This window comes from Talpa occidentalis, unplaced genomic scaffold (assembly GCF_014898055.3).
Source record: "Talpa occidentalis isolate TD23 unplaced genomic scaffold, MPIMG_talOcc4v2.1 talOcc4.11, whole genome shotgun sequence".
NCBI classification, from domain to species: Eukaryota; Metazoa; Chordata; class Mammalia; order Eulipotyphla; family Talpidae; genus Talpa; species Talpa occidentalis.
Window position 1 is genome coordinate 2,249,749 of NW_023601104.1, and position 21,076 is coordinate 2,270,824.

A 21,076-nucleotide genomic window follows, 5' to 3' on the forward strand; every position below is an offset into this window, starting at 1 on the left:
TGCTGTGCCATGCGGGTTGCTGCCTGACTGGGGATCGAATTCGTTTTGCAAAGACCTGGAACAGCTTCAGGACAGCTTCATAGGTTGCGTCTTAACCCCTTGCGCCACCAGGGAGGCCCAGCACTGAGACTTTAACCCCTGCGCCACCAGGGAGGCCTTTCTTTGATCTAAACTTACAATCAACAGAAAGGATATTTATAACTTGAAATTTATAAAAAGATAACATTAAAAATTAGAACCATTGTCTTCATGTACCTGTCCCGGTGCTGTTTCCATGATACCATTTAATTGTAGAAATAATCAACTTTTAAAAATTCAACTACAGTTATAGTGTAGGTTTTGAGAGGTGTTAGGAAGATGCAGTTGCATATTTTTTGTAGCATGTTAATATGTAATTAATATTACGAATGATGGTTTGTCGGGGAGAAAACTAGGAAATAAAAGAAAGATATGTTTATGAATTTTGAAATTGGAGGTTATTTTTTCAGCTTTGCAATACTAAATTAAAATTTATTTAAATTTATGTCTTGAGAAAAATAAAAATAAATTTATATCTTTGCATGATGATAGCCTGTTCATGGTGGAGCTGGAGTATGTGTGCACAAGCATGCGCTTTTACTACCAGTCACATCTCTAAGATATAATAGATTGTGGGTTGTGAGAATCGAGCCGATAACTAAATTTGGGTGACCGATCTTACATTATACGCACTATACTGCGGTATGGATTGGTTTACATGTCATTGTTTTTGGTTTCTACAGATTTTGTAGTGCATCTCTGAGCATGAGTGCAGAATGAAGCGACGTTTGGATGACCAGGAGTCACCGGTGTATGCGGCTCAGCAGCGTCGGATCCCTGGTGGCACAGAGGCTTTTCCTCACCAGCATCGGGTGCTTGCCCCTGCCCCTCCCGTATATGAAGCAGTATCTGAGACCATGCAGTCAGCCACGGGAATCCAGTACTCTGTCACACCCAGCTATCAGGTAAACAAAGGCCCACCGGTAACTAGGAGTGAAGGAAGACCACTGGTGATCTCATCGAACCAAAAAATTTTTGTTGTAAGAATTTGGCTACATAGAAATAAATAATTGCCGGATATGTGTGGGGTATAAAAATAACATCAGCAGGGCCTCCCCAGTAGCGCAGCCCATTGAGCGGGGCGCTGCGAGGCTGTCTACTGGCCAGCCAGGGAGAGTCCCACATGGCGCAGCAGACCTCTGCTATCTCCCTCAGTAGTGTACTTCCATCCTTCTGCCTGGTCTGTTCCTGCTCTGACTCTGGTGAATTCTCTCACCCTCTGCGCCTCTGACTGTACCCCAGCGCTTCTATAAATAAATCTTTAAAAAAAAAAAAAAAAAAGGCAATGCATAGCTGTGTACTCTCGTAAGTTGGTTTTTTGTTTTAAGGAATGTTGTCAGGATCTTTGCATTTTACTGGGTGTCCTGTCCTTTTTCCTTTTCCTTCCTTTCAGAAGTAGCCACTAACCTACACTTTGTGTTTACCATTCTCTTGACTTTCTTAGTGTTTTAAAATCATTTTTGTTTATATCACTAGCCAATAAAATTGTTTAGCTTGGGTATTTTTGAATTTTATAAAATGACAATATTTCCTTCCTTGACTCACTTTTGTTTTCACTCAGTCCGGTCCCTGAGACATCCATATTTTGGTGTAACTATAATTGAGTAGTTTTTACAGTTATGAATTTCATGGCTGTAACTAATTTATCCATTCTTCTGATGGTGGACTGACTGTTTCCAGGTTTTTGCTATTAGAAAGATGCTTTCTTGTATGTCTTAGGCATTCCTTCTAGTGGATTTGTACTCACAGTGGCAATCCATGACAAGATAAGCTTGAACCAAAATTTAAATCAACGCACTTTTTTTTTTTTTTAAATCAAGAGAGTCTTGGGATGTTGGGGAGACAGCTAAATGAAATAGTGTGCTTGTTAGTAGTTGGTCCACATTCTGGTGCAAATGCTGTATCTTTTTGAGACCACTCACAGGTTTGAGGGCACTTGAGGAAGAGTTTCTCATGTATTTAGGACAAGAATTGCTGGGTTAAAGAAGGTATATGTATCTTCAGCTTTCGCAGGTAATGTCAAATAGTTTTTTCAAAGTTTTACCAATTTATCATCCCACCAGTATTGTATATTCATATCATTTCTACATACTAACATTGATAATTTATGTCTGTCCTGTTTTATAAAAAATATTTGTTTCTTTTCCTCTTAATTATGAAAGTAAATATCTCCATGGTTTAAAAAACATACAAAATTTCTTCCTCTGATCCTTCAGACTGTTCGTGGATTTCTTGGGTATCCAGATTTTTGTGTGCATTTATTATAAGCATATCTAGATTTACCTACTTAGCTATCTAATAGACTTTGCCTTGTTACACACTCTGGGTCATATAGCATATACTGTGTTATTATTTGCTCTTTTCACTTAATATATATAGTGGACAAGTTTCAACTTGAAAAAAATATATATATATATGAAATTTTTGTTTAAGAATTTCTTTATTTATGCATATAAGAACTGGGGTACAGGCCAGAGATGTGGGGGGTGAGAGGATTCTCCAGAGACAGAGTAGGAAACAGAACAGGCAGATTGACCGAAGTATACTGCTGAGGGGAGCAGCGGGCGAGACAGGAGAGGTCTGCTGCACCATGTGGGTTGCTCCCTGGTCAGACAGGGATCGAACTCGTGCTGCAGTGGCTGTGGACAACTTCATAGGTTGCATCTTAACCCCTTGCGCCACCAGGGAGGCCCCTCAAAAATTTTTTTTAATTCATTGCATCTGTCAGTCTCAGGCATACTTTATTTAATTGGTCTGGAAAAGCTTTCTGCAGTCCAACTCCTTAGTGACTTTTTTAAATGTGTTTGGTACTGGGAATATAAATTGGTGTAATCTTTCTTGAGAGTAGTTTGACAGTTTGTGTCAGATCCTTCAGTTTCTTTTTGACCTAGCAATGACATTTTTTAGGAATTTTTTTTTAAGATTTATTTATTCATGCATACAAGAGCTGGGGTGCAGGCCAGAGATGCATGTGGGGGGAGGGGTGGCGGGTGAGAGAATTCACCAGAGACAGTGGGGAGCAGAAAAGGACGATGTACTGAAATACACTGCTGAGGGGAGCAGTAGGCGAGACAGGAGAGGTCTGCTACGTCATGTGGGTCACCTCCCTGGCCAGGGATCGAACTCATACTGCAGTGTCTATGGATAGCTTCATAGTGCTGCGTCTTAACCCCTTGCGCCACCAGGGAGTCCCAGGAATTTGTTTTTAATAAAAGAAGGAAATCCAGGTGAAGTAAGAAATGGTGATTCCTCAGGAGTGCCCTTTGAATTATTATAATGAGCAATCAGGACTGGCACAGAGTGAGTCTTTAAGTTAGGACTTGAAGAAAAGAAGGTTGCTTGTTTCCTTGGGTGATGACTTTTATCTGAACAGGTTCATGACTGTTTCTTGCACTTGGCTTAGTTATACCTATTCCTACTAGAAAGTATAACACGATTATGTAAAGCCAGCAATGTCAAATACTTACAAGCTCTAATTAAGTCATAAAAACATGTTCAACACATGCCTTTGAAATATAGAAACTAAGGGCCTCCATGGTGGCGCAGGGGGTTAAGCACCGCACTCTGAAGCAATCTGCAGCATGAGTTCAAACCCCGGGCGGCCAGGGAACTACCCACATGGCGCAGCAGACCTCTCCTGACTTTCCTCAGCAGTGCACTTTGGTCAGTCTGTCTGATTTGCTTCCCACTCTGTCTCTGGTGAATCCTCTCACCACCACCCCCACCTCTGGCCTGTACCCCAGCTCTTGTATGCATAAAATAAATCTTTAAAAAAAAAAAGAAATATAGAAACTAAGAATAATAGCCCTTTTTGGCAACAGATGTATTAGAGCTTTTAGAATTGTCTAAAAAAAATTTTTTTATTCCTAATGTGTTTTGAATTGTTTCCGTGGATTGGTATTTGTTCCAGTTCCCACCTTCTCCTCTGCCTGAGGTAATATTTATAAATTTGTGAGAAATTGAAAAAATTGTTCTTCAAGTTATAATACACAGCTTACATTGTGTAAAGAAAGAAAACTTCTTATTTAGTTATTTAGTCTCCTTTTTTGGAGCTATGGCAAATCAGGCATGTTGTCCTCAACAGTTCTGAGATAGGAAAATAAAAAGGCTCTAAGGGAAGGGGCTTATGCCTTAATTTCATCCCTAAACAGAACAAGCAGATCAACTGAAATACACTGCTGAGGGGAGGAGCAGGCAAGTCAGGAGAGGTCTGCTGCGCCATATGGGTAGCTCCCTGGCTGGGGATTGAACTTGTGCTGCAGTGGCTGCAGATAGCTTCACAAGGGGTTAAGGTTGCATCTTAACCAGGGAGGCCCAGAATAGAAATGTTTGAGCCCAGATTATCAATAATTGGGAAGAAATTTTTGTTTTGCTTTAAAAGTAGCAAATAAAGATAAGCAAAATAAATAAAACAAAGTAAAAATCTTCTCTGATCCCACCAACACAAGGTAAATAAAGTGCTAGTACTTTGCTATATATTTGTTGTCTATGGTTTAAATTTTTTTTTTTTAAGATTTATTTTATTTATTTATACAAGAGCTGGGGTACAGGCCAGATGCGTGGGAGGGTGAGAGGATTCACCAGAGACAGAGCGGGGAACAACAGATAGACTGACGAAATACACTGCTGAGGGGAGCAGCAGGCACGGCAGGAGAGGTCTGCCGCGCCATGTAGGACCCTCGCCGGCTGGCTGGGATCGAACCAGTGCTGCAGAGGCTATAGACAGCTTCACAGCGCGGCGTTCAACCGCCTGCGCCACCAGGGGAGGCCCTGGTTTAAAATCTTATTGTATTGTATATACTTCTTTGTAAGAAAAATTATTTAAAATTTAAAAATAAAGTTAAGGGCCTCCTTTGGTGGCACAGCAGTTGAGCCTGGGCTGCAAAGCTGTCCGCAGCCTCTGCAGCGCCGGTTCGATCCTCGGCCGTCAGCGGGGGTCCCACATGGCGCGACAGACCTCTCCTGCTGTGCCCGCTGCTCCCCTCAGCAGTGTATTTCGTCGGTCTGCCTGTTCTGTTCCCTGCTCTGGCTCTGGTGAATTCTCTCACCCTCCCACACTTCTGACTATACCCAGTGCTTGTATAAATAAATACATAAATACATAAATCTTTAAAAAATAAAAAAAAATAAAGTTAAATCTATATGTAACACGTGAATATATTCAACATGTTTGTGAACTTTTTTTCATATTAAACTATGCATTTACTAGTCAGTAATGATGTGAGCACAGAAATTAAGAAACTTGTATGGTGACTGGACATTGTAATTTTTTTTTAAAGATTTATTTATTTATGCATCCAAGAACTGGGTACAGGCCAGAGATTCTGGGGGTGAAAGGATTCACCAGAGACAGAGTGGGGACAGAACAGGCAGACTGACCGAAATACACCGCGTGGAGCAGCGGGTGACTCAGGAGAGGTCTGCTGCGCCATGTGGGTTGCTCCCTGGCCGGGGATCGAACTTATGCTGCAGCGGCTGTGTACAGCTTCATCAGCTGCGTCCTAACCCCTTGTGCTACCAGGGAGGCCCGGACATTGTAATTTTTTGTCTGTAAAATCTAGTAAGGAAAATTATAGTCCTATGTATTTTTATCTCATTTTCTTAGTAATTTATTGTAATTACATTTTATGAAAGCATAGTGGTACATGATGGATTAGAATTTAAGAAACAGAAAAATTGGACCGTCAACCATGGGTGGTTTAAGAAACCCTGGGCTATATAAGTTTTCAATAGCTGCAGAAAATTCTGTTATAATATTGGTGGGCTCTGATTTATTTCACCAATCACCTTGTGGGGAAGTTGGATTTCTAAATGACCTTCGTGTATGTAAAGATATGCACATGTCCTCTTCTGATGCATTTGGAGAAGAGTACACAGGCCTTAAAGTTTCTTATCTGTTTTCTGTATTCCATCTACTGCAGGTTTCAGCTGTGCCGCAGAGCTCCGGCAGTCACGGGCCCACCATCGCAGCAGTTCACAGCAGCCATCACCACCCAGCAGCTGTGCAGCCCCATGGAGGCCAGGTGGTGCAGAGCCATGCTCATCCAGCCCCACCAGTTGCACCAGTGCAGGGGCAGCAGCAGTTTCAGAGACTCAAGGTGGTGTTCAGCTCCTTTTCTTCAGGTTTCTCTCTCAGCAGGAAATATTGGCTCCAGCCTATTTGTAGTGGTGTTGCAACTTTTAACAGGCTAGACTAGGAGTTGAATCACAAGAAGTTTTCTGGTTTTTTTTTTTTTAAACCTACTTCAGTTTCCCACCTTAGCACCAGTGTTTGAGGCAAAGAATTCCGCATGAAGTGTTTAAGGAACGTGTGATGCATGGTACTCAAATCATAACAGGATTGAGGAACCATTTTCCTACAAAATAAACAAAAGTCCATTTTTTAGATGCTTCCCTTTGAACACTTGGTTCTTAGCATCCTAAAAGGTTTTATTGAACACACGTGGTGGCTGCAGGTCTGTATAGTAAATCAGACCATTATAAACTTAACAATTTAGTCTTTTTTTCCCAGTTTATGAATAGCTGAATTGTCTGGCATCTTCACGTCCATTCTTCATAAAACACATGCTCTTTTTTGGAGAACTTTATTAAAGTTTGGGGAATATTGCAATTGTGAATGAAGTGTCAGTGTTTTCATCTGTTCTGAGTATGTGCTTATAGGTTTTCAGTGCTTTGAAATTCATGAGGCATCTGTGGAGAACTGAAGCTTGTGTTCCCAGCTAACCTCTCTGCTTGAGTGTTACTTTTCAAAATGTGTGATTGTTGCAGCAAGTGTTCCAGATTTCAATTTTTCTAATTTTACTTTTATGTAAAATTTAAAATCAAGTATAGGAAATATTAAAGAACTATGAAGAGATTAGAGGTTAGATCTTCATTTGATCATACCAGCCTATTTATAGTATTTTGCAGGTAGGAAGGACACCTTGAAGGACACATCCAGGTGTAGCAAATATTTTGGACTTCTGTTTTCCTTGGTACTTAATCTAGCTCTCCATGTCCCCTGTCCTCATTGATTTGGAGTCTCAGGGATTGGTTTAATATTGGGCAAAGGAAATGAAATGCTCCATGAATACCAAGCATATCAAAGTTAAGCTGTGTAGAAGGATTTTGTTTGTATTACCTGAAGTAATTAAGAGTTGACTATACTTAAGCATAATCTTTAAAGAGAATACAAATTTTGGGGGCCTGACACATCGTTCTGGGCTCTTTGGGAAAATGTGTGTAGGCTTATCAGTGCTTTCCTCAAACATATTTACTCTGCTTGTAGAATGATGACTGTGTACTAAAATACATTATTGCTGTGAATTAGCACTTCTCCAGATCCTGAAAATATTTTTTAATTGATTTGCTATAATTTAAACTATTCAGCAGTTAATACCTTAATGTTGCAAAAAAAAAAACTAAGCTTGCTCTTAAATAACTAACAAAAATATATTTCTATCTGTGACCTTTTTGAGCCTGCCCTATCAGAGCACAGCACTCACTGTCCTTACAGGACTCCTGGGTATCCTTATATAGATTGCACTTCATTGAGAAGCAGGCTTTGTAGTTGGGGTTATGTCATGAAGTCACAGGTAGAGTTAGGACTTTCAGTTACAAGCTCTTGGATGTGATTCCTTAACACACTCAGTTGTTGGGTTTCTTAGCTAATGAGGAGAGAGAAAATGCTTTCTTGTGCCTCCAGGTGATTTAATTCAGTATTACCATATTGTTACCATACTTGGATCAGTCTTAAAATGTTTTACAAGCATTTGAATCAACATCAATAAACCATATATTCTATAATAAGGAAGTGTTCAGGGAGAAGTGCTTAGGTTACTTCACTCATAGACCATTGCACAATGGTTTATACTCCTTTTTTGTCTTTGGCAGATTAATGACAAGGAGGATTTGAAGCATGTTTGGTGTGATTTGGTTTTTGAATGCCAAAAACAGCTTTTTGGCACATATTTAGCAAGTTCTTTCTACAATAGTTTGTATTTGTCTTCCTAACAACATTGTGAACTTAAGAGATTAGGCACCTTGATAAATGCCTGTAGAGGTGAGCCAGGAAAATCCATCGGCAGAGTCTGAGGGTCTACCAAATGCCTCCTTAAGTCTGTAGCTTCTAAGTGACTAGTTCCAGGCTGTTTTTTCTAAGTTGTGTTTCCTGAAACTATGCACATGGTTTTATAAAGAGTACTTCAGGTAATCAGAGAATTTCCTCACTTGTTCTTTTGTGCAGGTATTTGTAATGTGAGTGTCATGGTGTGTGTTTTTTAAGATTTATTTCTATTTACTTATGCATACAGGAACTGGGGTGTCAACCAGAAATGTAGGAGATGAGAGGATCCACCAGAGACAGAGTGGGGAACAGAACAGGCAGACTGACGAAATACACTGCTGAGGGGAGCAGCGGGCGAGACAGGAGAGGTCTGCTGTGCCATGTGGGTTAGCTCCCTGGCCAGGGATTGAACTCATACTGCAGTAGCTGGCAGTATCTTGATAGTGCTGAGACTTAACCCACGTGCCACCATGGAGGCCCTATCATGTTGTATTTTTATTTTTTATTTTTCTAAAGTATTTATTTATTTATTTATTTGTACAAGCACTGGGTACAGTCAGAAGCGCGGGAGGGTGAGAGAATTCACCAGAGTCAGAGCAGGGAGCAGAGCAGGCAGAAGGACTGAAGTACACTGCTGAGGGGAGCAGCGGGCGGCAGGAGAGGTCTGCACGCCATGTGGGACCCTCCTCCGGTGGCCGGGGAGCAGACGGGGATCGAACCGGTGCTGCCGAGGCTGCGGGCAGCTTCGCAACCCAGCGCTCAACCGCTGCGCCACCAGGGAGGCCCCATGTTGTGTTTTTAAAGCAGTGTTATTTTATAATGAATTTTAAAATAGTTGCTCACTATGATCTTCAAATTCCTTTTTTCCTCCAATATACACACATCACAGGTAATTCTTTAGGTTTCTGCACTTTTTTTCTCTGTTGTAATACCACAGTGTGTTTTTTATTTTTGTAGCTCCTTTATTGTGAATGCTATTAACTGTTTGTTAAACTGTCATTAATGCAACATTTCAGTATGGAAAGTTTTGAGTATGAATTAAATAGTTCATTGAATTTCAACAGAAAGTGTCATGTTATTTGTAAAGTGCAGAAAATAAACTATCAAATGAGTGGGAACTGACCAAGTACAGATATCCCCTGCTATCTTAAAAGTACAAGCGTTCCTACTTGGCATGATTTGGTAGGTGAGATTTGGGTCTGGGACCTCTTAAGTACTATTCCATATAAATTGTCACAGCATTCCCAGACTCCCCAAGAAAACTTAGCAAACCATACTTAAATAGAAACACTACCGGTATAGTGTCTGTCTGAACATAAATGTTCTATTCACAATATTTCACAAGAGTGGGCTTGTCAAATCAGATGTCTTATGTCTGAAACTTTCCTAGGCTTGATACTTTGTATAATTTAGAATGTTAGATTTATGGGAAACACTTGGTTGTTCTTTGGAAGTCTCCTAAATAACTGACATTGTCCAAAATCAGACTTACAACTTCCTAGCCCTTCAAACCTGTTCATCTTGGTGAGTGTCCAAATAATTTGTAACTTAGTGAATACTCCCTCCCTTTAATTTCCCATAGCTAGTCAGTCCCCAAATCCTGTCAACTCTTATATCTATCACTTCTTTCTATTCTTTTAGCCAGTACTGTGGTTTTTAAAAATATTTATTTGTGCATACAAGAACTGGGGTACAGGCCAGAGGTGAGGGGGGGCAGTGAGAGGATTCACCAGAGACAGAGTGGGGACCAGAACAGGCAGACTGACTGAAATACACTGCTGAGGGGAGCAGCGGGCGAGTCAGGAGAGGTCTGCTGCGCCATATGGGTAGCTCCCTGGCCAGTCAGGGGGATTGAACTCATGCTGCAGAGGCTGCAGATAGCTTCATAGTGCCACCAGGGAGGCCCCAGTACTGTAATGCAAATCACTATTGTTGGCATGAGTTAGTCCTAGCATAACTGGTCTCCCTACCTCCTTTCAGTGATCCTAACTTTGCACCAACATATTCTCAACACTAGCCAGGCTGTGTAACTTAAGATGCAGATGAAGAAATCTCAATCACTTTTCAACAGGATTTACAAGTCCTTCAGATCTGGATCCTGCTGCTTCTCTATCATCTCTGAGACACCTGCCATCATTCCTTCTCTTTAGTGCAAATCCCCTAGCCAAACTAAACGATTTTCAGTTTTTCCAGATGTTTCCTTTCTGGGATTTTGCCTGTGCTGCTGCTGCCTCTTTTCATGTGTCTTTACTTTTGCTAACTTGTACTCATCTTTTTACTCAGTTTTGGCATTTGCTCCTGGGGAGTCTTTCCTTTATGTCTACATGAGTTTCTTTTGGTGTTGGGTTTGCCTGACCCATGTGCTCTTTGGTCATTCCCATTGTGTGGTAATTTCCAATTAGATGGGAACAAATTTGTAAAGTAAGGATTGCAGTTTGACATTTATTCCTTACCTCACATTGGGCCTGGTGTGATAGGTTTCAGCTTAGTAGATGTTTGTTATGTGAGTGAATAAGTGAATGATGTATAAATTTTATTATTCCTCACTAATCAATCATTTTTGCCATACTTTTCCAAGGCAAGGGTATAAATTTCATGAGTTGGTTTTTATTTTAAGCTCGTGTTTTATTGGCATTCATAGTAATTTTTTACACACTCGTATATTTACTATGCATCATTTGCTGTGTTAATTTTATTTGAGCATAAATCACTTGCTTTTGTGATTCTTGGCCTATTTTCTTCTGTAACTTTGAGATTTATCCCTGCCTCAGGTGGAGGATGCCCTGTCCTATCTTGACCAGGTGAAGCTGCAGTTTGGTAGTCAGCCTCAGGTCTACAATGACTTCCTTGACATCATGAAAGAATTTAAATCTCAGAGGTAAGATATATATGTGGTTCTACTCAAACTCCGTGCTTAGAACGTTGATTTTGGAGGAAGGGTAGAGCTTATTTTGTCTGCTGAAAGCTAAAAGGATGCCCCTTTTAGGGGTTTAATTTTTAGGGTCATGTTTTTATTTTATTTATTTCATTGATGAAATTATAGGTCCTAGATCGTTGTTTTCTCCCTTTTAATATATTTTTTCTTAGTTCTTAAGCAGGAAAGTAGACTGGTAATAATTGGGCTATTTGCTTTTTGAGTTAAGACACTCTAGTTCTGCATAGTTCACTATTATAAGAGTAACTCATCTAACAGTGAAGGCTCACAGCAATTTATACTGGTGTATAAAAGGCTTGCATGGGAGTTGGAGCTTTAGATTTACTGAATACCTGCTTGATAGGACTGCAGTTGTGAATTATAGGCTGCTCAAATTGTGACCAAGCCTCTTCGAACATGAAGCTAAATTTTGGAATTTTAGAGTTCTTTGTATGTCATTCATTTCCTAATATGCAAGTAATAGATTTTTATCTATTTTCCTGAATAGAACCTAGTGGAATGTGAATTTTTTCTTACTAGGATGTTTATCAAGGTTGCCACTTTTATTTATTTTTTTATCAGCATCGACACTCCGGGAGTGATTAGTCGTGTGTCCCAGCTGTTCAAAGGCCACCCTGACCTGATTATGGGCTTCAATACCTTCTTACCCCCTGGCTACAAGATTGAGGTGCAAACTAATGACATGGTGAACGTGACAACTCCTGGCCAGGTTCATCAGATCCCTACCCATGGCATCCAGCCCCAGCCTCAGCCACCACCCCAACATCCTTCCCAGCCTTCAGCCCAGTCAGCCCCAGCTCCTGCCCAGCCAGCTCCTCAGCCCCCACCTGCCAAAGTCAGCAAGGTGAGCACTTGGAAAACTTTGCATCAGGTGAAATGCATCCATAGAAAGCTTCCTTCTTTGACATTTCCCCTTATAGACTTAGGTACACAAGTTATAGTGATTTCCTCAGAGATGCAGCAATCACATCCTATGAAATGGTACCCTTTCATATACCACATATTTAGATATGTTTAAATCAACCCTCAGCAGGCCACAAGGACCCTTGCCCTCACCTTCTGCTTATTCACCATATCCGTTTCCGTAGCTGGTGACTGTCTGTATGTAGTAGCGCTTTTTCAACATGGGCAGAAATGTTCATCTTAGGAACAGATACGCTGTCTCCCACATGGCTCATCATTTTACAAAAGTTCCTTCATTTACCACATTAGGTCTTGTCAGGCCAAGCAGAAGATTGTGGTGGTGGAAGTGGTATTGATGGGGCAGTTCCTGAGCTAGAACTGAGTCTAGTGTAGCAGCCATTAGCCACATATGACTGTATTTAAATTAATTAAATATGATTTTTCAGTTTCACAAGCCACATTTCAAATGCTTAGTTACCTCAGATGGCTAGTGACTATCACACAGGACAGCACAGATAAAGAATATTACTTTTTTCTCATCTCAGTTCTATTGGACAGAGATCTTCTATTAGAAGACTTTATTATGTGGAGTTTCTGCAACATTTGAGTTGTTGTCTTTTTTGATGAGAACTATGATCTGTGTAGAGTGGGGGTTTTTTGTATTCTATTTGCACCTGTTGAGCTGGTGACCTTAGAAATTGCCTATGAAAATTACCCCCTGTAATTGGAGATGTCTTCACTTGTAAGGTTTTGTTTAGAAAATTAGAGATCAAACTATTTGCACTAGAATGTGAGATCCTCTACACACTTCCCACCCCTTCCCAGTGTGCTTTGAGTTGGGGCTAATAGCATGGCCTGGCCAGAGTGAATAAAGAATATATGAGTTGTTTAGAATCCTTCTCTTTAGTTTGAACTTTCTATGTCAAACCATCTCTGTTCCTGAGGAGAATAAAGACTTTTTTCTTTTTAGCCTTCCCAACTACAAGCACATACTCCAGCCAATCAGCAGACTCCCCCACTCCCACCATATGCATCCCCACGTTCTCCACCTGTCCAGCCTCATACACCAGTGACAATCTCGTTGGGAACGGCCCCATCTTTGCAGAACAATCAGCCTGTGGAGTTTAATCATGCTATCAACTATGTTAATAAGATTAAGAACAGGTTCCAGGGCCAGCCAGACATCTACAAAGCATTCCTGGAGATTTTGCACACATATCAGGTAAGAGAGTTGCCCTTTTAGCCTGTCCTAACCATGTCACCCTCTCAGGGCATTTAACCCAAGAGAAACTTGAATAACCATTATGTCCACTAGTTCTTACTGGAATTTAACCATTTAGAAACTGGAGTATGTTTATAAAGCCAGTTTCATTTTCCTGACTTGGGTTGCATTGTAGGATTGCCAGTTAGGATTTTTAAAGTTACTGCTCTGTGCAGTGCATGCTTGTTTATCTATGATGTTTGGGGATAACTTATATTAATCTATAGTAGAAGGAGAAGATAGATGGTTCTCTAATGCTTTATCAGTTGGTAGTGGTCCTGTGAGAATTCATGCACACTACCCTAAATTTAAAAGGAATTATTTGTCAGCTATCGTCTTCCACTCCTTTCTCAATTTAAAAGCCTATAGTTACAACAGGGTTTTTGAGCAGACTTTCTTATTACATGGAGCCAGAGTAGATAACATACAGAGCTCGTGCCAGACATCCCAGAAAGTACAACAGTTTCCCTCTAATCTGATCTCTTCCCATTTGTAATTTTCTATCAGAAAGAGCAGCGAAATGCCAAGGAAGCTGGAGGAAACTATACTCCAGCTTTGACTGAGCAGGAGGTATATGCTCAGGTAGCTCGTCTCTTTAAAAACCAGGAAGATCTGTTGTCAGAATTTGGACAGTTTCTACCCGATGCCAATAGCTCTGTGGTAAGTATTATTTAGAAGAACTGCACAATTTAGAATTGTTGTCTTAACCACTGAAAGTTCTATAACGTTATAATGTAATGTTGCTTCGATAATTAAAAAATAGGATTATTGTTTTAGATAAGTTAGGAAGCTGGAATCAGAAGGGGACTTTTTCTAAATGATACTTTAAGAACATTAATCACTTTCATGTGTCTTAATTAGCTTTTAAGCAAAACAACTGCTGAGAAAGTTGATTCTGTACGAAATGACCATGGAGGCACTGTGAAGAAGCCCCAACTAAACAACAAGCCACAGAGGCCCAGCCAGAATGGCTGCCAGATCCGCAGACACTCGGGGACAGGAGCCACGCCTCCTGTGAAGGTGAGACCTGGCTAGGGAGTGACTGCTTGTTTTGACTTTTGGGAGCAATCCTGGTGAACGAGCGAGGTAGAGTTGGTCGTGAGTTCATATTCTGATCATGTTGACAGTTGGATCCTGGACATTTGGAGTGCGTCGGTGTATGTCACAGAAACTTGGTGCAAAGTTTCTTATGCAATGCTGGAATGCCACTTCATTGCTAAGATTGCTGTGCTTTTTTGAACTCTCGATGTTTTTTTCTTTATTTTCTCTCTCTGCTATTAGCTGTCATCTGTTTTTTTGTTTGCTGCCAAGCGTTTCTGAGGCTTACTGATTATTCCCTTCTGATATGATGCTATTGATATAATCCTGCCTTGTGCTGAGATTATTGAGCTTGAGCATTGTTCCAGAAAATAAGTCTGGTCTCGGAAGTGCTTCTGTGAGTAAGGTGCAAGATCTCTGGTGTGGAGAGACCTAGCTTATTTAAGGTCCTTCGTTGGGCTGCCGGATCTTATCTGCAGGAACTTTGGGCTGTAGCAGAGGGAGGTCTTAAACTCCTGTTAGTTGCCTATCATGTGATGCTGCTTGTTAGAGTAACCACTGATGATCTGACTGCAGAAAGCTAAACCCACACCCTTATTTAATGTAGTACAGCTGTGCTAGGGAGTGGGCTAGGTGTAGGTGTTGACTATTGTTTCAATGAATTCTGAAGCAGTTTATAACATAAGAGTATCTATGTCTACAGATTCTAATAGTAAGATGACTGGTAAATTAGTTGATTAACTATAAAGACTGACATGTAGGTGGTGTTCACACTTCTGAAGGACCATTGTTTAGTGTTCGTAACAAAGTTGAACTGGCAGTAGTTTATGTTTCTATCTCTCACTCCCCCCCCCCCCATAATTTCAATTTCTTTACTTCAGTAAAGAGTAAGAGGGTAGCAAGAATAGGGTCAGCAGATAGGCTCCTCTCTTGAAATGTTCTCCTCCTACACTTGATTACTCACAGGTGGAAACCCTATATTAGGGCATTAGAATTCCCTCCCTACTCTCTCCTTCAGTACTGTAAGCAAAGACATGGCTCCTAAGAGAGTGTCCTCTGAGGTGGTAAAGGTAAATGTGCTACTTCTTCCAAAGTGTGTGCCTTTCTTCACAGATAGTTGGGAGATGACTTTTTAAAAATAATTCTTGCCGGACAGTTGTGTCATGGCCTATTCATTCCCTTGGAAAGAGCAATCTTAAATTAGTCTGAGTGGCTATTGCTGACAAGATGGTTATTCCTTCTGTTAGGAAAGTAAGTTGTGCCTTTTTCATGAACTTTTTTACTGAGCTATAATTAAAAGTTAAAGATAGATTTCTGTTCACTCAAAGCAATGTACGCTGGCCTCTTCTGCCTGCCTCCACAACTAGAAAGATATGGTGTGAGATGAGGTTCCAGTAGCACAGTAATCCTTTGACCATTTGTATAGACTATTTGGGGAGTAGAGTGACCCGTGAACTCTGGAAAAAGAAACTGACAGGCAAATTGAAATATTGAAGATTGTTGGAAGCGAATTAGTGACTTGAATTCTCTCATTTGTTGCAAATTATTAATCAGTAGTAGTGATGAAATCATTGAGCAGAGATGAAAATAAAAATCAGAGAAATCCACTCATCGTTTTTATTTTTCTTTTTGCAGAAGAAACCCAAATTGCTCAGCCTAAAGGATTCTTCAATGGCAGATGCCAGCAAGCATGGTGTAGGAACAGAATCATTATTTTTTGATAAGGTGAGTAATGGATAAATTAGATTTGATATCAATTACTAATGCCAAAAGAACAATCACCCTGTCCTCAAGAAGCTCTTGTGTTAGAGGCATCAAGCTGATTAGGACTTCCTTTTAGTTTTTTAATTGTATTTTTTGTTGAGGTAATGGTTTTACAAAACTATGATTTAGGGGGTATAGATTTTCAGATAGGACTTGCTGCTTTTTAACATAGTTTCCAGTTGTAGTTCCTTTCATTCTACTGTAACCACTAGCATAACTAGAGCAATGGTAGCATTTTCTCCTTTGGTTTTGTGAAGTAATTGCCAGTAATTTACAGCTTTTTTCCCATGATGCTTAAAGGTAGCTTTTAAGAAAAAATATACATCATAATCCTCTGTAGAGATGTTTGGAGTTTGGAGCTCCCTGTTGTATAAATATCCAGGTCCATACAAATCTCTACTAATTGTTGAGGATTTAAGGTGACTTACAATCTTCTACTTGGTTGTGATACTTGTATCATCACATATAGGTTTTATGGGAATTGTGATTTGTTTTCAAAGCTCCCTGGGTGATTCTCATGGGCAGTCATAGTTGAGATTGCTGGTGTAAACAGTGTTGGACAGTGGGTTAGTTTTGCTCTCCTCCTGTGTCTGACTTCCTTCTCAGAGTTAACTTGATGAATAGCAAGTTTGTTTCCTCAGAGCAGCTGGTAACTGTTGGACATCTGTCTTGCTGGCAGGAACCAGCTTGGACTGATTGGGTGATGATTTGCCCTTGTCTTGCACCTCTGATTTTGCGAATGATTTAGCATCTCTATGATTGGTGCCTCCATCTCTCTCTAGCCTGCTGCCTGCGAAACAGTCCTGACTCTGACGTGAAACATCTGAGCGTTGCCTTGGTACTTTCAAGGCAGATGTAGAAGCCCAGGTCACAACCACCAGTAGCAAGGAGAGGATAAAAGAAGGAGGGCCTGAATAAATGAATTATTTTAAAGATCATGGGATTTTTAAAAATATTTCTTTGAAATACACACTGAGATATATCTAGAGGAAATGTCTGGAATTTGCTTTAAAATTCAGTATTGTTTACCTTATTATATATTGATCATTGAGGCTAGGTGAGTATGTGGGGTACATTAGACTATTCTGTCCACTTGTGTTTAAAAGCTAAGAAAAAATTAAAAGAAAGAATATGGTAGATTGTATAAAAAGGGCAGCGCTCTTGATCTTTGACTTTCACGGTACATACTCCATATAGCTTCTACTAATTGATATTAACGAAAAGTATGAGGCCATCTGGAGAGATTATTGATAAACCACTTGGTTTGGTGAGTCTCACTAAAGGACTGCAATGCTAAATACTTTTGAAACGAACTCCAGATTGCTTATCTAGCCTGGCTAGTTTTACTTTGTGTAGCCATTGAACATTTTTAAGTTTTTGGATATTAAAATGCTCAATATTATATAAGGAGGAAGGAAACGGATCAGGTCAGAGGACAGAAATATCTTATTTTAAAAGTTAAACCTTACAAGATTGAGAACATTGTTGACAAAGATTCTTGTTGTAAACCTCTGTTAGGGAAGGAAGCAAAAGTTTGAGAAACTGATAGGGCTCAGAGAATCAAGAATATGAGAAGATAACTGTCTTATTTACGATAAGACTAAAATTATTGCTGGAAATTTGAAACGTAAGTTAAAGAGAATAGCCGAAGGACCCCTCAGATACTCATCATCAGCCTTCAGCTTCGTCACCCAGGAGTGCACTGGAGGAATGCAGTACTCTTGGCCCCTTACTGTTTGCATATTTACCCTTATCCACCCCAGATTATTTGGAAACAAATACCAGATATGCTATTTCATCCATAAATATCTTACTGTTTCCTTTTAAAATGATACCTATTTTCAAGCATAATTATATCAAAAAAACTAAGTGATTTATTAGTATTACGAAATACCAGCTCTTATTTCCCTAGTCTTTTAAAAAGCAGTCTAGGATCTCTTGGTTCCCCACTTAACTGTTGTTGTTTTTTTTTTTTTTTTTTTCCTGGTTGTGTCCATTAGGTGCGAAAGGCCCTGCGGAGTGCAGAGGCTTACGAAAATTTCCTGCGGTGTCTTGTTATCTTCAACCAGGAGGTGATTTCTCGGGCTGAGCTCGTGCAGCTAGTCTCCCCTTTCCTTGGGTAAGTGGAATGAGGCACTTAACTCTGATGGATCATATGGAGGTGAGGTGATAACTTTGTGAGAGTACATGATAGTAAAATTAATTTGATTGTGGTGAGTCAGTTGGTTCATAAAATGTCAGTGTTAAAGGAGTTAACTGGTCAGTATTTTAGTTCAACTCTAGAGATGGAACATAGGCAGAGAGGGCATTTACTGATCCCCTGACCAGTGCTTCAGAGTTGTGGAGGCCAGTTTCTTCCAGGGTTCTAGAATTCTGACTGTATTTGACAACCTAAGAATTGTCTGAACATTGAAACTGTATTCTTAGTTTGAAGAATCACTAGCTATTTCTAGTTTCACTGCAACTCTTCCAACACTACCTTGACTGACTTAGAGGATTCTACAGGAAAGGGAAGTCAGATGCTCGGAAGCAGTGCTTCTTAGGCAAGAAATAATAACTGTCATTGGAATTTGTCCCTGATAGCCGAGTTCTGATCCAACACCAGATAGTGGTAGTCATACCTTAGGATAACTGCATTATGCTTCTCATTACTCACCAGTTTTTGGTTTGATTCTTCAGGAAATTCCCTGAATTGTTTAATTGGTTTAAGAACTTTCTGGGCTATAAGGAGTCTGTACATCTGGAAACCTTTCCAAAGGAACGAGCCACAGAAGGCATTGCCATGGAGATAGATTACGCCTCTTGTAAACGGTTGGGCTCCAGCTATCGAGCCCTACCAAAGAGTTACCAGCAACCCAAATGTACCGGACGGACTCCTCTCTGTAAGGAGGTAAGGTCTTCTCTGGTAATGATTAGCTGAGCTTCCTCCAGAAGAGGGTGGTACCGGGATAGAGAATTTATATGAGAAGGAAATCAAGACCTTTCTCTCCGTTCATGAGAAAGTGCTTTACACTTAACATTCACAGTCTTTTTTTTCTTTGTTTATTTTTTGTGTAGAAGAACTGGTTGTGTAGGCCAGAGGTACGGGGGTAAGTGTGGGGGGGTGAGAGGATTCACCAGAGACAGAGTGGGGGGCAGAACAGGCAGACTGACTGAAGTACACTGCTGAGGGGAGCAGTGGATGAGACAGGAGAGGTCTCCTGCTCCCTCTGTGAATTAGCTCCCTGGCCGGGGATTGAACTCAGGCTCTAGCAGTGATAGCACTGAGACTTAACCCCTATCCCACCAGGGAGACCCACAACCTTTTCTTTACCAGCTGCTTTTGTAAACTTGCTAGTGAAATTTATGTTAACTGTTTTTTTCCTCCCCTACAGTTTTGTTTGTCTTTTTATTGAGCATGCTTAATTATCATGAAACTTTGTTATGCTTTTATTTCAATCTCTCTTCTTTAACCCCAAGGTTTTAAATGATACCTGGGTTTCCTTCCCTTCCTGGTCTGAGGACTCCACCTTTGTTAGTTCCAAGAAAACTCAGTATGAAGAGCATATCTATCGTTGTGAAGATGAACGCTTTGAGGTACAAGTTCCTTACCATTTGAAATTTGGGGGAATGGAAGATGCTAAATGATATCTTAAATATCTGTTAGGATTGGCTTTTTAATACTGAAAAGCCAAAGACTCATATATTTCAGTGGTAAATATTTGTATGGCAAATGTGATTTTATTCATTGATGGCTAAATAATAATCCTTTGAGTTTTTAATGGTATTTTAAAGGTTATTATGTTTTATGGGTGTATAAAACCAGTATCTCAAGGCCCACTGGGCTTTTTTGAAGCTCTTGTAAGTTATTTTAATGTATTGTTGTTTTTAGCAGGTTTCTTAATATGGTTAGCAAACCAACTCTCCTGTGAGAACTGGGATTCTCCCATATTTCTGGTAGTGATTTGACTCCTTTGAGAAAAGGGGAGAGTACAGACTTGAAAGTAATTGGAAAGGAAAGAACATGAATAAAGGTGATGGTAGAGAATCCCTGTATCAGGCTTAGGAGTACTAACCATGGACTCAGAATCCCCAGGGGGTTTTGATGTCTAGGGCACTGATACTATCAACAAAAGGGATGTTGTGTCTAAAAAGGCAAAATTGCTTGTATCCTTTTTAATGTATTATATAAAATTTACCTGCCCTGCTTGTTCATTAAGTATTGTTAGCTGATGAGTTAGAAATTAGAGACTGGCATCCTTTTTTGATAGGATGTTCCTGTTCTCAACTGACATGCATGCCTGCAAATGAGAGACAGCATCAGTTACCATCCATGATTACAGGAGTGATGGTAGATATGTGCTTAGTGATGAAGTGTGTGCTTAGGATTGGCTTGGATGGGCTTGTTTGAAGAAACATTCCTTCTGTGTGTTAGGCTAGGTTAGTAATCCTGCAGTATAGATAATTCCCAGATCTTGGGGACTTGAAAAAATAGATTTACTTCTTGACCATGCTGCATGTGCATTGATATTTAGCACATTAGGATTGTTTGGGGACCAGGACTGACAGAATTCCACCATCTGGAACATTGCTGGTAATGATAGGTCACAGAGCGCAGAAGGATCTTGAACCCTTAAATTCTCTAGCCTACAAGTGAAAAACATTACTTTCATTCACCTTTTACATTTCATTTCTCAGAACTAGTTACTGGACCCAGTCCAGTCACAAGGGAGCCGGAAAGTTCAAGTCTTTATTTGTCCATAATTAAGGAGAAGTGGGGCTGAAATATTTGACAGAAAGGCCTGCCAGGCCCCAACTAGAAACCTCAGGAAATGCTGCTGCCTACATATGGTTGTAGGCCCCTGGGGCTGCTCATTTACTACTTTTTCTGTTTTTCACTTAGAGTCTTGTGTTAAGTCTAAGAGAAAAGTAAGCTAGAAGGTCGCCAGTAATATCCTTAACCAGGTCAGGGTAGGCCCTTGTTAGAAAATTCTGCAGGGGAAGGAGAGGAATCAAAACAGGGAAGGGAAGAGCACAAGAGACTATGGCGATGGTTCACGGGTGAATCAGTGAT

At 40.3% G+C, this 21,076-nt stretch overlaps 1 protein-coding gene across 5 annotated transcripts in view; it reads left to right on the plus strand.

Moving 5' to 3' along the window:
* Positions 1–21,076, plus strand: part of SIN3A (SIN3 transcription regulator family member A) — a 58,481-nt gene that overhangs the window by 16,988 nt on the left and 20,417 nt on the right. For 4 of the 5 annotated variants that reach the window (XM_037502069.2, XM_037502068.2, XM_037502070.2 and 1 more), the window contains exons 2-12: positions 762–983; positions 6,000–6,176; positions 10,894–11,000; positions 11,619–11,901; positions 12,931–13,182; positions 13,729–13,881; positions 14,083–14,241; positions 15,895–15,984; positions 18,024–18,142; positions 18,703–18,913; positions 19,483–19,599. In XM_037502069.2, the coding sequence (XP_037357966.1) occupies positions 795–983; positions 6,000–6,176; positions 10,894–11,000; positions 11,619–11,901; positions 12,931–13,182; positions 13,729–13,881; positions 14,083–14,241; positions 15,895–15,984; positions 18,024–18,142; positions 18,703–18,913; positions 19,483–19,599 (1,857 nt within the window). In that variant the 5' untranslated portion in view covers positions 762–794. The remainder of the gene's footprint in view (positions 1–761; positions 984–5,999; positions 6,177–10,893; positions 11,001–11,618; positions 11,902–12,930; positions 13,183–13,728; positions 13,882–14,082; positions 14,242–15,894; positions 15,985–18,023; positions 18,143–18,702; positions 18,914–19,482; positions 19,600–21,076) is intronic. The other variant, XM_037502071.2, reaches the window with a different exon arrangement.